This window comes from Megascapheus bottae, chromosome 6 (genome assembly GCF_031878675.1).
Source record: "Megascapheus bottae isolate mThoBot1 chromosome 6, mThoBot2.hap1, whole genome shotgun sequence".
Classification (NCBI taxonomy): Eukaryota; Metazoa; Chordata; class Mammalia; order Rodentia; family Geomyidae; genus Megascapheus; species Megascapheus bottae.
This window is the reverse complement of record NC_143514.1, coordinates 54,112,895-54,127,930: the sequence shown is the minus strand read 5'-3', so window position 1 is coordinate 54,127,930 and position 15,036 is coordinate 54,112,895. Positions and strand designations below refer to the sequence as shown.

Here is a 15,036-nt window from a genome sequence, read left to right as displayed (position 1 = left end):
CTTGAAAGATGGGAAAGAGTTGTGAATTCTTTTTAAGTTAGGGTTCATGTTCATATCTTTTGTCCTTGCTGACATGCACATCAGGTACTAACCTTCTTGGCACAGAGAAAGTACCCAGTGGAATGTAATCAGCAAGATCACTGGCTCTTCTCCACAAACAAGGATCAAGCCAAAGAACATTATTCTTCCACTGGAATAATACTTCCTTCGGGGGAAAGCACTACAGTGTAACTGGCAACAGAACACACACTGAGCCCAGAGACCCAAGTGTATATCTTTATAAAGAAGAAAATGGAGAAAATAGCATCAATCATCACATATCCTATCTGATATCAAACCTAAACTTCGCACAATAGAAAATGAGTAAGCTGGAGGATCCCAGAAGTTAGCACTAAACTTATAAATACCTGAAGTATTTGTATGTAAAGAAGCTGTAGCCTTTAGAGACCCTGAGCCCAATTTTCAGAGTTGCCAGATAATCTATACTGCTGCCATATGGTAGAGAGAACACAGTCCATGATGTATCCTCAACTATCCAAAAATCTATGACACAGAAAAAGAAGAAAAATAATACTTAAACAAATACAAACAAATACAAAATACTAACAAATACAAAACAAAAACAATACTTAAAACAAATCAACCCCAATGGAGAGCTGAAGTGGAACACTGTGGTGACCAGAGGAGACCCAGGAGATGGTAGACCCAGGAACACAAGTTATGGTATAATGGTATAATTGAGGCTGGTCTCAGCCTCAATAGGGTCCAGTCAGGCTGTTACTAATCATAAATATGGAGAATGGCCTTAATCCATTCTTTGAAAACACAGAAATTATTGATCGTCACAAGGATGAGAGATGATCAATAATCTGAACCTCAGACTTTCCCTGTGAAAGTCCAACCTGAGAGACATGGTCAACTCCACCCAATGATACTAGGTCCTTTCTGGAGGCAGCTGAACACTTTAGGAAGCAATGTGAGAATGACTTCTCTAAGTAATTAAAACAGAAGTTTAACAGAATGAACACCAGGAAGCTGAAACATATTTTGATTCAGGTGATGGGGCAGATGAACTGAAAGAGGAATGGTGTCCTTTCAAAGAAAGAGAGTGCTGCTGCTCCATTTCTGTACATGAAAACAGAACTAGGAAACAGGGTAACAGATGATGAAAGAGTATATTTTGAGGGCTAACGGTGAAGGGGTGACACCAATCAACATGTATTGTATATATAACTGGGCATGGGCACGTTAAGTTGAAACCCCTTTGTATACCTTTTTGTTTTTTCTTTTTGCTGGTCATAGGTCTTGAACTCTGAATCTGGGAACTGTCCCTGAGTCCTTTTGTTCAAGGTTAGCACTCTGCCACCTTGGGTCACAGCTCTACTTCTGGTTTCCTAGTCATTAATTGGAGATGAGAGTCTCATGGACATTCCTGCCTTGGCTGGCTTTGAACTGTGATCCTCAGATCTCAGTTTCCTGAATAGCTAGGATTACAGGCATGAGCTATCAGCTCCTGGCTCCCTTTGTACAACTTTCTGAAGAGAATAAAGAGAGAAAAGGTGTGGAGGGAAGCAGTGTAAGACATTTATAACCAATCAAACCCCACAAAGCATGAACTTCCTTGTGACATCATAGGAAGTGATGTTTAGAAACTCTACACTCCAATCATAACTGATTATTGGCCATCTTCTGGCTTTAACAATTGAGAAGAGAATGCACAGATGCTGGACTTAATGGGCAAACTCAAGAAACTCCTCACAGAAGGAAATAAATAAGCTATGAACTCTAGGATAAGGCCCACTACATCTATAAACTACTTTGTCATAAGAGTTCTTCACGCCCTTTATTTTAAATAGTTTATAATTTTAATTTCAAACACTCCATTCAAATCTAAGTAAATTCATGACATGTCAGCTTTTGTGTGATAATCTTGTTTGATAGTTCCTAAATACAAAATGTTTGTAATATATTACAATGACAAAGGAGATGTACAGATGCAATCAGTGCACACTGTGTCCTTGTGTTGAAATATCACACTGTATCCTTATAGTGCATATGAATAAAAATATTGGTAAAATCATTTTCAATTAAAAAAACAAGTTTATGGCTAAAGTAAAAACTCAGTTGGTAGAAGTTCAAGATAATGAGTTTAAAAAGCCATGTATTATATATAGAGAGAGAAAGAGACAAACATATACAAAAAAGAGAAAAAAAGCAACGAGGAAGAGGCAAAAAAGAGGAGAAGGAGGAAATCCAGGGCAAGAAAAAAACACATAAACAGACAAATGAATAAATGAGTATAAGAAAATACATGTGGTAAAGGCCAGCAGTCATGAGGTGACAAGGATTTCTCTTCGAGGTAAACAGACTCTGGACTCTGAGGGCAAGCTATGCCTTCAAGCTTTCTCCCTCCCACAGGTGGGTGGAGCAATTTCCCAGAACCAAGGCAGACAGTTTAAGAGCCCAGAGAGTCTAAGGCAGTCTGGTGATTTGAAGCCTCTGCACCATGAGTGACTCTACACTGAGCCACAGCATATTCCCAGCGAGTATCTCAGGGCTCCTCCAAGCCACCTCCTTGCTCGTCCTGCTTCTGCTGCTGTTCAAGGCAGTCCAGTTCTACCTGCAAAGGCAATGGCTGCTCAAAGCCTTCCAGCAGTTCCAAAGCCCACCATCCCACTGGCTCTCTGGGGACAAGGTAGGAAGGAGAGAGAAGGGATATTGGAGGGGTGGAGGCCTGGACTCTGTCATGGATCAACAAGCTACAAGGCAAAGCCAGCAGTGTTACCAACATGCAGCTCAGGGAACACCCAGCATTCTGCTCAGGCAGCTTTCTTCCCAGAAATAAAGAGCTTACTTGCTCAAAAAGAGCTTGTCTTGCTCTTCATTCAGTTCTGCTGCATACCTCTGCTATGAAGATCTGTACTCTGTCCTCACAACATTGTACTTTGCAGGCTGTGATTGATCATTCTTGAGTTTCTTCATTCCCTGCCAGCCCCCCTCACTTCTCAAATAACAAGCTTTCAGCTGGATCTCCGCCCGAAGGGCTATTGTTTCTCAAACCTAGAGCTTACAGGGGCATTAGTATGAAATGTCCTGTGGGTTCATGGTAAGAAGCCAACAGAAAAGACTCTCAGCAGCTATTGCAGGGACAAAAACTCATCCTGCTGGGACAGGTGGGTGGATGATGTCAGAGGAAAGGACTGATGTGCTAGGTTGGCACTAGACTGAAGGAATTTCCAGAATAAGGGATTTATAGACTGAGATTCTCAAGACCATGTGCACATGCAAAGAGGATAACTGCAGGACACAGAGACATGCTACACATGTGCTGTCCATCAAGGTCTCTTCAGCTCCTTGCTCTTCCCTTTACATCCAACTCTTTGGAACAATGTGTCATGCTCTTTCTGTACCCCAATGCCAAACACATGAGCTGGCAGAGATGTGTAGAATTATCCAGGAGGCAAGACAAGGAGCAGCCTGAGAGTTGGGCATGGGCAGCATCTGTCAGCCCTAGAGTTAGGACATTGAGCTAAGTATGGCTGCATGGAAAGATGCCCTTCAAGGGATTGTGCACTGCCCAGGCTTAAGAGGAGACAGACAAAGAAACTCATGTCCTTGTGCTTGTCCTGCCTTCATTCCAGCTCAAGACTAACACTAAACAGAAGTTTTCACTTGTCTCTATTTCCTTTGGTGACAGGTTCAAGAGGACATGGAACTACGGTATATTTTAGAATGTGTAGAGAAATTTCCAAGTGCTATTCCTCGCTGGTTCTGGGGAAGCAAGGCTTTCCTTATTGTCTATGACCCTGACTACCTGAAGGTGATCCTGGGGAGATCAGGTAAGTGCACAATCTAACAGCTTCTCCTTCTTTAGTACATGAGCCTGGGTTGTCAGATTCTGTAAGTGAGAGATTTCAGCCATCCCCCTACATGCTCCTCCTACCATTTCACAGGTGGCCATCAGCACGTGGGCAATCATATGAGATATAGTCAAGAGCTGTGTGGAGCCAAATAAATTTAACACTTATTTTCTTAGTTTTGTATTCAACTTGACGTGATCTGTTATGTAAGTTGTCCCACATCTGAAAGACACAAACCACACATCCATACTGATTTAGTTTGGAACTCTCTAATGGTCAGATAATGATTAAGCCATCATCACCCACTGTAAGGGGATGAAAAAATAATCAAGACCCTTGATTATTCTTTGCTTTGAGAATATGGCTTATGTTTTTTGCCAACTCACCAACTCAGTCCCGAGAATGTCCAGTTACTGACACATGGGGCCTACCTACCTCAGCCAGAAGAGGATGGGAGGCAATAGATAACAGCATGAGATGAGCCACTAGCAGAGTTAGCAGAAATCTCCGCAGCTCATGATCTCCATCCCAGGTGCTTCAGAATTGCATTAATTGTTCTGATTTCTGCTAAGCCTTTCCTTCCTTTCCAGATCCAAAGGCTGATATTGCCTACAGATCCCTGGCTCCCTGGCTTGGTATGTACATCTAAATTAGGAATTCAGTCTACTCAAAAGCTAGGCTTCCACAGTGTTAGTCTTCACTTAGTCTGTCCACGTGTTTCTCTAGTTCACAGAGAACAGCAGGTGACAAAGCCACCACTGTTTATGAACAATCTCTATATCATCCTATGTTGTCTTTTCCTACCCAGATCCTCATGCCTTTCAGATGCCAGAATGAGCCCTACTGAAGCTCAGCTTCTGCTCACTTTTCCAAAACATTCTGACATTGATTTCTAGCCTACCTTGACCTGCTCCCGACTCTACTTTTTTTTTTAATTGTCAGTTGAGAGGTGTGAACTCTGGGTTTGGGCACTATCCCTGAGGTCTTTAGCTCAAGGCTAACTCTCTACCACTTTGCGCCACAGCACCACTTCCACTTTTCTGATGGTTGATTGGAGATAAGAGTCTCATGGACCTTTGTGACCTGGCTGGCTTTGAATCATGATCCTCAGATCTCAGCCTCTTGATTAGCTAGGATTACAGGCGTGATCCACTGGTGCCTGGCATACCCTCAACTCTTCTTAAACTTTTTACCTCACAGCTATTCTAGTCCCATCAGGTATTCCAACCCATCCAGGAAATTCACGTTCCATTGTCTAAACAACTACACTTTCTTTAGGGTCAGGTTCCCCAGTGGCCACCCTATGGTTCCTCCCAAATTAGTTCCATCTCAACATACCCATCTCTGGCCCAGGCTATGGTTTGCTCTTGTTAAATGGGCAGACATGGTTCCAGCACCGGCGCATGCTGACCCCAGCCTTCCATTATGACATCCTGAAGCCCTACGTGGAAACTACGGCCAACTCAGTCAGGGTGATGCTGGTGAGTCTGTCTGTCTGTCTGTCTGTCTCTGTCTCTCCCCCTGCCCCCATACTTCCCACTCCCCTCGCCCACACCTATCAAACACTTGTAGAATCCATTTTCAAATATGTGTCTCACAATAATACTCTCAAGCAAAAATTTGAGAATAGGTTTCTCAAACAAAGGACAGAAGGACCCAGTCACTGGGTCATTTTCTTCATTATCAAGGCAAAGAGCATCACAATGTTTCCAGGCCCTATTTCCCACATCCAGGTTGTTAAGGCACAGTGGACTGGAGAAATCAACCTAGCCAGATAATAGAACTATATAAACCTGAATGGCTGGGACCCTGGCACTGTGAGGGGAAGAGCAGACTTCCCAGGAAGCTTCCCAGTCCATGTTGAGCCTGAAGCCTGGTCTTCTGCATGGACTTCAATGGCCCAAGCAGTAAAATGAACTCCAAGTCTACCTTCTAATAGCCAAACCTGCCACCCCATCGCCTCTCACCAGGGCTCTGAATTCTGACCTAATTATTCTTAACAAATTCTTGAGGCATAAACAGAAATCAAAGTCCTGATGCCTGTCTGACAAATTAGAAGTCATTGTAGTGACCGCATGGTTTTTGTCTTGACATATCTGCCTTCCTCAATGGCAGTCTTATCAGTCTCACAATTCAAAATACTAGTATGTCCTCCTCCTTTTTATTTCTTAAAAAAAAGGAAAAAGAAAGTTGTCAAATTAAAAGCGTATTACCTTAACTCCTTGTAAACACTGTGCTACATTCTGAAATAATTTGTAAGAATACCAGTGTCATTTAATTTACGTAAATTTGCAGTGTGTCTCCTCACTTAAGTGCTAGACTTAAAAGAGGATATCTAGAGATGGAGAAAGAGCCTAATATAACATGGAGTTATCTGTGGAAAATTGAAAAGTCAGTGTCCTCTCTAACCACAGGACAAATGGGAGAAACTCAGTGGCAAAGACTCCTCTGTGGAGATCTTCCAACACATCTCTTTGATGACACTGGACACCATCATGAAATGCGCCTTCAGCTACCAGGGCAATGTCCAGCTGGACAGGTCAGTAACAACCGCAGAGCTACAGGGTCCTTGATCTTACTAACTGCTGTGGATTCTCCTGAAAGACAAGAGGGCCAACTTAGGTGCGCATCTCCATAACAAACAAGATCCTGGCTTCTGACCCAGGCCTAGACCAAATTCTAACTATGGACCTAACCCCCGATTCCAACCAAGCACTGTGGATTCCCTATCACCTGTGTGTTTTTGACAATCCTGTAAAGGTCCAAAAGTTGCAAAGATCATAAAAGCAAACTTACTGTGTCTCAGTATCGCCTGTCTTCACGTTGGGGAAATCTCTGCATAGTCTTTGTACTTGGAATCAGAACTCCTTTTACAATCTAACATATTCTGTATCATGTTTCTCAGGAAATTCCAGACATTCATCAAGGCCATTGGGGATCTGAATGACCTGTTTCATTCTCGTGTGAGGAATATCTTTCACCAGAATGACACCATGTACAGTCTGTCCACTAAAGGTCGCACAAACCACGAGGCTTGCCAAATCGCCCATGAGCACACAGGTTCTGTCTATCCCTTTGTCTCCCTCTTTACAAGGCACTGATGAAACTGTCCCACCACCTCTCACACTGGGGCAGCTCAGTGGTACCACTTCAGCACCTGACACCTATTCTTGCAGATATCTAGTGTTTGGACTAGATGTTTGGAAGTCTAGGATTGTGCAAGGGGCTACCTGTGCCAGTATTTTAATGTTGAATCAGACCCAAACCAGCAGATCAAGCAGAGCCTCCATGGGCTGAGCTTGTGAAGGAAGGATTCACCCACATCAGATGGTGAGGGACCCTCAACCATGCCCACATAAATGAACACTAATTCCTGTGAGCCTCCCGAGGTGTACAGACACTCAGGTTGAAGCAGGGGTCCTTTGGGCCTATTAGGACTTGCTGTAGCTTCGGGCCTGTCCGCTAACTGCTGTCCTTACACAGATCAAGTGATTAAGCGGAGGAAGATTGAACTACAGAATGAGACAGAGCTGGAGAAGCTGAAGAAGAAGAGACGATTGGATTTTCTGGACGTTCTCCTGTTTGCCAGAGTGAGTGTATGGGCTGATGCCTCAGGTCTTGCTCAAAAGCCCAGAACAAGGGACAAAGCCTGTTGTCTTGCTCTGGCTGTTTTCAGATGGAGAATGGAAGCGGCTTGTCTGACAAGGACCTGCGTGCTGAAGTGGACACGTTCATGTTCAAGGGTCATGACACCACAGCCAGTGGCCTCTCCTGGATCTTGTATACTCTAGCCACACACCCTGAGCACCAGCAGAAGTGCAGGGAGGAGGTACAGGGCCTCCTGGGAGATGGAGCCTCTGTCACCTGGTGAGTGAGAGCTCCAGCAAGTGAGAAAGTCGTGCCCCTTTAGTCTTCTCAGGCCTCTAAGGGCTGACTTCATTTCAGGGAACATCTGGACCAGATACCCTACACCACCATGTGTATCAAGGAGGCCATGAGACTCTATCCACCAGTTCCAGCTGTTGTCAGAACGCTAAGCAAACCTATCACCTTCCCTGATGGCCGCTCCCTACCTGAAGGTTTGAGCTTCCTAGACTCATTCATTTAGTCTCCTAGGGAACGGGGAGAATCAGAAATCCACGTGTTCCTCACTAGTTAGGAAACTCTCCAGGTCTCCATTAACTTGTCAGGAAATACATACTTCTTATATTTAAAGTACATTTTCCAACATGAGACATGAGTAAATGATCTATAAGGTTTCTTCCACTTCTTTTATTCCCTGTGACTAGCATTGTAAGGTTCTCTTATTCTTTGGCTATCATTCTTTCCTGAGAATCATGCTCTTACAATGCATCAGTTTATCCAACTTCAGAGGCAGTGACTTCCTATGATTCTAAATCCTCAGGACCTATCTAGATGTCAATACAACAGAATTCTTGGCCATCCTGTTCCTCGTGTATCCTCATTGTGAAGCTCTTTTTCTTATTTGATATTATTAAATTTTGATTTACAATGAAAAGAACTATCTATATAGATGCATAAACAGGATATAACTCTGTTTGGGGGATCTATACTGAGTGATCCTCACCTGTGGGGATGATCTCATGACTTTAGCCCGTTCTATTTGCTGAGATATAGAGAATCAGACAGGAGCAAGAGGGATGTGATTCTTCCTAGGGTCAGGACAAAGGAAAAAAGTCAATGAACTTCATATCATGGGCCATAGATGGTGTAGTCTCTGCGGAGCCCTCAGGTTAATGCAGAGAACAGTTGCTGATTGGATATGAAGCCCTTATAATGGCAGGAAATGACCCTTTGACTTATACCTCATTACATCTAAATCCTACCTGGGACACCATAAGCAATTTCTCTCTGAAATGTTTCTTCATATGAAAAACTGGAACGATAAAGAAGGACTTCCTTATAATGCTGGTGGAAGGTCTGAAAGAATTAATATATACTTCTTAGTGGAAATCATTAATAAAGAGACATATGCTTTTATCTGATTTACATCAAAAACAAGATTCAATTCTTTCTTCATTCTTCTGCTCATCTCTCTTGGATCCTCGTTTTCTCCTTCTTGGTCTTTGCTGAACCTACCTTCCTCTCTGATACCTGAATGATCCTTTTCAAAATGATGATTTGTGGCACCCAGACCTTATGTCTATGTATACTCTGGCTGAAGGACCACAGCATGCTCCCTTTGGTGTAAAAAGTCTTCTCTGTCTCCTCTATCCCACAGGAGTCCAAGTCATGCTCTCCTTTTACGGCCTTCATCACAACCCGAAGGTGTGGCCAAACCCAGAGGTATGAGGACCCTGGAAGGAGAGGGGAAGGGGAGGTCTCTCAGGACTCAGATCTTCTCCTGCTCCCACCTCTATGTCATTCCCCATTATGGGCTGAGAACCAGGACATGACCCCCACCTTTCCTGGCTGTGCTGCTCCCTCTGCAGGTGTTTGACCCTTTCCGGTTTGCACCAGATTCTGTCCGACACAGCCATTCATTCCTGCCCTTCTCAGGAGGATCAAGGTGAGGCATCTTTGTGAAGTAATGGGGGAATGAAGGTGGGGGTGGAACTCATAATAGAGTCTTGATGCTTCCACTTCCTAATTCACATATGACATCTTCAGACTCGCCTCTGCTTGTTGCTGTTTGTGGCCAAGAATCACTTGGATATATTTGTATGCAACAAAAAGGTGGCAGTTCAGGGCAGACTATGGCACCATTGATTTGATGCCTTTCTCAATGGCCGCTCCAATTCCAGTGCTAGTGGATACTCCACATTTGAGTGTTCTCCTTTTTCCTGCACTTTAATGTAGGGCTTTACAAGTTCTTTTCCAAGAGAAAAGAATTCCCTCCTAAATTTATAATTTCAATTATTGTGCTTTTCAACTGCCAGTATTCTTATAAGAAATACGTCTCTCTTTCCACACATTTTCAGCCCAACCCACCACCTACTCTGGTTAATTCTCAATCCTAGAACCACTGAAGCAAGGGTTTCATTTCCCTGGGTTTCTTTTCTGAATGCTTATCATGAACCTAAGAGTGTTTTACACCAATGTGCCTCATCTCCACCTTTATAGTCTCTTCTAGCCCAGATTTTGACTGTATAGTGATGCTTGCAGGCTCTTTACAATACTTCCAGTTGTCTAACCTTGACAGGTGAAAGAAAGTCTATATACATTGAGGTTACACTTCGATTTCCTATGATCCAGCTTCAGGCCAAAAAGCATTAAAAGTGGGAACAGTTAAATTACCTGCCTTTGAGAGAAAATACACTTTGAATATAACATTTATCATTCAAATTATTCCTGATATGTAAAATATAAAGCACACTTGAAAGAACTATTGAGCTGGAAAGGATACCCTAAAATCACTACCCTGAAAACTCATCAAAAGATGCAGAAATTCATCCGGATGTGGTGGCTCATGCTTGTCATCCTAGCTACTCAGGAGGCAGAGATCTGAAGATCACAGTTCAAAGCCAGCCTGTGCACTAAGGTCCCTGAGACTCTGATCTCCAATTAACCACCAGAAAACTAGAAGTGGTGTTATGGTTCCAGGGTTAGGGCGGTAGCCTTGAGCTGAAGAGCTCAAGAACAATGCCCAGGCCCAGTGTTCAAGTCCAGTAACTGACAAAATTTAAAAAGATGCAGAAATCATCCAATGAGACACAACTCACTAGCAACTTGACAGGTGTTAGGAGGACCAAGTCTTTCTGAGGCCATATTTCTATACATTCTTCAAATGGTGAATTGAGGAGTCCTTCCTATACCAGCAATAATCAAACCTGCATGGACAAGAAATTATTAGACAGCTCAATCCTTAAATCAGAACTGATTTCTGCTTTTATTGTATTTTTATCTATGCTTATTGTTACATCAATTCAATTTACTTTAAGAAAAAGCGAAATGAATGATACAAATACACAAGAATTTATTAAACCAGCTTCTGAGTCAGATCCTGTGCTAGGTCATGGGAGCACAAAGATGAAAGATAGTGTGCAGAGACAAATACCCACACTTAAGACAGGCCTCATTTCTTTCTTCACTCTTACCCAGTAATCATGCATTTAGCAGTTTGTGGGAAGTTCCATGTTTCTAGTACAATCCAGGCCTTAAGTATGGCTCATCTTTTCAGAAAGCACTGATGGGCCTGAAGAGCTCAGAGTGGCAGAGGCAAGTAGCAGAAGGATGGGGCTAGCTGGTCTTTGGCCTGAGCCTTTAGGATGTGTGGGCAGAGGTGGGGAGGGGAGAGGATATTCTCAGTGACCTCAACCTCAGACCTGAGCTGAGGTGGGAAGTGGGGTTGAGACAGGAAGTAGAGGACAGACAACCCATAGAGAAGGGGGATTCAACTGGGAAAACAGACATTGTCCTACCTGATGGTTGGTGAGGGAAGAGACTTGGGGAGAGAGGAAATCAGGGAGAAAATGAAACTGAAGATGGCAAAGAAGGACAATTATAGGGCAAATCTAGAAGGTTTCAGACACTATACACTGAGAAAGTAAAGGGGTTCTGGAGCCTGACCACTGAGAGAAAAACAGCAGAAGCTGTAGCTTGAAGGTTTCCAACCTATCTCCCTCTCTAGGAGGATTCTTGTTGACACGATTGCCCTATGAGGAGCTCAGTTCTTGGTTAGTCAAGTAACCAGTAGTTAGCTTTAAATTCAAGGGACTGTATTCTGTGCTGGCCTTGTCCTAACAGAGGTTTCACACCTCTACCATCAGGAGCAAAGGTAGCATAGCCCTGGAAGCCTGGGAAGCTTTGTCAAAGTCAGGAAAACATAGATCAATGTCTGAGGTAGAAATCTGTGTGACCTGTAAAGAAGGGTGAAGCTTTGTCCATGAGGGAGGGCCCAGAAAGCCCTGGTCTGGACTGGAAGTCAGGGCCCAGTGCCTGCCCAGTCTCAGAATGTAGCCTGAGCCATTTCCCGTTTCACTTTCTCTTCCTGGCCCAGGAACTGCATTGGGAAGATCTTTGCCATGAATGAGCTGAAGGTGGCAGTGGCCCTGACGCTGCTCCGCTTTGAGTTGCGACCAGATCCCAGCAGGGTCCCCAACCTATTACCAAGACTCGTGCTGAAGTCCAAGAATGGGATTTACCTGCATCTCAAGAAGCTCCACTGAGGCAGGTAGGAACAAGAACAGTCCAGCTTCCCATTTTGTCTTCCTGCCACCTGTTTCTAGTCCCAGTCTGTCTGCCACGTCCTGTACACCTACCTTTCTGTTTTCCTCTCCCACCTTTTACTAGGGGCTCCCTATCTGTTTGTCTGCATACCTGTCTTCTACCTGCCTGCATTTGAGGATATTCGTATGACCACTGGCCTGCCTTCTCCTTATCCCCTGGAAGGTCTTTTCCATTTCTGTCTTCTTATTTTCCTCTATATGATTTTATATTGCTGCTGTAGTGAACTACCACAGCCTTAGTGGTATGAAATAACAGTTCTTTCTTACAGTTTTGTAGCTCAGATATCTGAAATCCTATTGCTGAGAGAAAACCAAGCTGATTAAACTGGCCAAGTTTCTGGAAACTCTATAACGTAACCCTTCTTCACATGCCAGTGTAGAGCTGTACTTTTTGTATTCCTTGGAATTAACTTTTCCTTCCTTGTTTAAAGCTAGATCTTTTCAAATCTCTGTCTCCTTCTCCACCCCTAGGAGAGTGATACATGCCTATAAACAGTTCTAGCCCAGTCTAAGCAAAAAGTTATTGAGACTGTCACCGCAACAGGAAAGCCAAATGTGGCCCCTAAGTCAATCCCAAACAAAATACAAGACCTTATTTAGAAAAATAAGAAAAACTTAGAAGAAAAAACCCTTTTCTCTCTGTATCTTTTCATTTCCTTCCCTTTTCTAATTACATTACATCCATTAGGTAACAGGATAATTTCTCCATCTCAATATTCATTTTTAATCAAAACTTAAGAGTTCCTTTTGACATATTGAGTGACATATTCATGAGCATCCATGTTAGGAGGTAGAGAAAAGCTGATTATACAGCTTAGTATAGCCCTGTCACCTGGTCTATCCATCTAATCTCTTCTGAATGGTCTCTGACTCTCTCAGGTCGAACTTTTCTACTGTTCACAATAAAGTTCCCAGTGTTTCATATTGTGCCTGACTTTCTTTGGAAGGAGATAAAGGGAAAAGAGACAGCCGGCAAAGAACTGGAGAGACAGAGGGTATAAGTCCCTTCTAAGGAGGAGAATGAGGCAATGTCTACCCTGTGGTCAGGAGCCCAGCTTTGCCTGAAATAACCTGCCAGCTCCTGGGGCTCCCATGAAACCAAATTTCACAAAGGTTCTTTTCTGGAAACTCAAATGTAGATGCTGTCATCTGTCAGGGAAAGAGAGCAGGCCTCTGTTCTATTCAAGGACCAGTATGGCTTTTGAACCACCATTTCTCACTCTAGAATAGGTTGTGGGCAGACAGAGCAGCCTTTGGGCCTGGTCTGGCCCAAAGGGCTTTGGGATCCCTGCTCACCACAACCCTGATGAGGCATGTCAAGAGAGCTCAACCTGTTCTGACACAGTTGCCTGTCAGCCTTGCTCACTCTTAGGGTCTGTAAGTTCCTCAGGAAGCTTATGGAGTAGACAGATGTTTAACAACAGCAGAGAGGAGTCTAGATAGACAAGTAGGTCTGGCCTGTAGGAGAGGATGTGCAATTATAAGCAATTCCTTTCCTCCAGGACAGTCCCAGGAAATTTCCCTGATTTGTTGTTCAGGTACTCAGAAAGATGAAGGACCTCATCAACCCTGCCAAAACCTTGGGAGCTTTGGGTGCTGGTGCATCTCATCCTGGAACTTGTGGCCTGCTCCCTGCCCCTGTATAACACACCACATTCTCTAGGCTGGTGTCCTTGCTTCCAGTAGCCTTTCTAAACCAGGCCTTGCTTCACTTTCTGAGCATACGTTTCCTTGATATCACAAACCCTTCCTAGCTGAGGGTCCTGGATGCCATTAACAGTGGTCCTTAATGCCAGGACCCGGGGATTTGCCATGTTCTCTTTCCTAGAAGTTGCTTTCTCTGCTTGGATGCCTATAGCCAGCATCACATTACTGGGCTCCTGGACTGTGGGACTCCTTAGGTCACTGGGATATTTCAGTCTTCTTTTGAAGAGAACCAGGAGAGGACCCTCCATGCTTCACCAAGTAGAGAGGAGAGCATTATTGGAACAGAAGTATGACCTGGAAATGTCATGGACAGAATGTTCATCAAGGGCCATAGAAGGGCTCAAGCAGAGTACCGGACAAAAAGAAATCATAATTCTTAGTGACCAGCCAAGGATAAATGTTCAACCCTTAGGACTCTAGGGTACGGTTAATATGTACTCAAAATGTGAGCTCCATGCAATAGGGAAGGCCCAATCTTATTTCCCATCCATATAGGTATGTGGACCCACATGCATGCATAAACACAGTCCACCTGTACTGCATTCATTAAACCATTCTTTTATACCTATGCCGCCCTAGCCACACTCATGCATATGCAATCCCAGGATCACACTAGGCAGAAGAATGTGTTTGGAGAGCTAGAAGGATTAAGCTGACTTCATCAGTGAGGCTCACAGGGGCCAGCCTTGACAAACCCCTCCTCCTCTTGCACTGGAGTTCTTGGCTGTATTTCCCACGGACACCATCAGTACATTTATGCTATTGATGGAGTTCTAGTCAAAAGACACCAGAATCTGGAGGTGTCAGCTTGAAGTTTTGTAAATGACCTCTGGGGTCTCTTCTCTTACTATTTTAAGGGGACAATGGATGCAGTTTGAACTAGTCTTCAAGCTAGGGGTATGATGTCATTATCCACTCTAGACTTAGGCCCCAGAAGATGTCACTTGTGCAGACAACAGTCTATGAAGGTTTTAACACAAGAGAAGTTGGTGGCATAGACTGACAGCCCACTCTGGCTGGGTTGTCTGCATCTGAGTCCCAGGGAGACAAAGAGGTCTGAATCTAAATGGGGCTTAATAGGTCTGATTCTTCAGCACTGAGCAGATGTCAGACTTTCCTTTTTCCAAAGGAAAAGAAGTGCAGTAAGGATATATATATAGGGCACATATCCCTCAGAACACCACAGAAACATCACCAAGTGATCACCAGGACTTCAATTCCTCTCTCCTGTTTCCCAGCCCAGTTTCTAGTACCCTTCATTCTACATATGTCTTAAATCC

The 15,036-nt window shown here is 43.8% G+C and overlaps 1 protein-coding gene across 1 annotated transcript; it reads left to right on the top strand.

Moving 5' to 3' along the window:
• The first annotated feature begins 2,459 nt into the window (after positions 1–2,459).
• On the top strand, positions 2,460–12,954 carry LOC150061877 (cytochrome P450 4A10-like). The gene is made up of 13 exons (XM_090334915.1): positions 2,460–2,695; positions 3,698–3,839; positions 4,451–4,495; positions 5,214–5,341; positions 6,275–6,399; positions 6,766–6,920; positions 7,344–7,450; positions 7,537–7,727; positions 7,806–7,939; positions 9,103–9,167; positions 9,314–9,390; positions 11,821–11,994; positions 12,319–12,954. Exons 1-12 carry the CDS (start codon positions 2,507–2,509, stop codon positions 11,987–11,989), a joined length of 1,527 nt encoding a protein of 508 aa, XP_090191041.1. The 5' UTR covers positions 2,460–2,506; the 3' UTR covers positions 11,990–11,994; positions 12,319–12,954.
• The last annotated feature ends 2,082 nt before the right edge of the window (positions 12,955–15,036 follow it).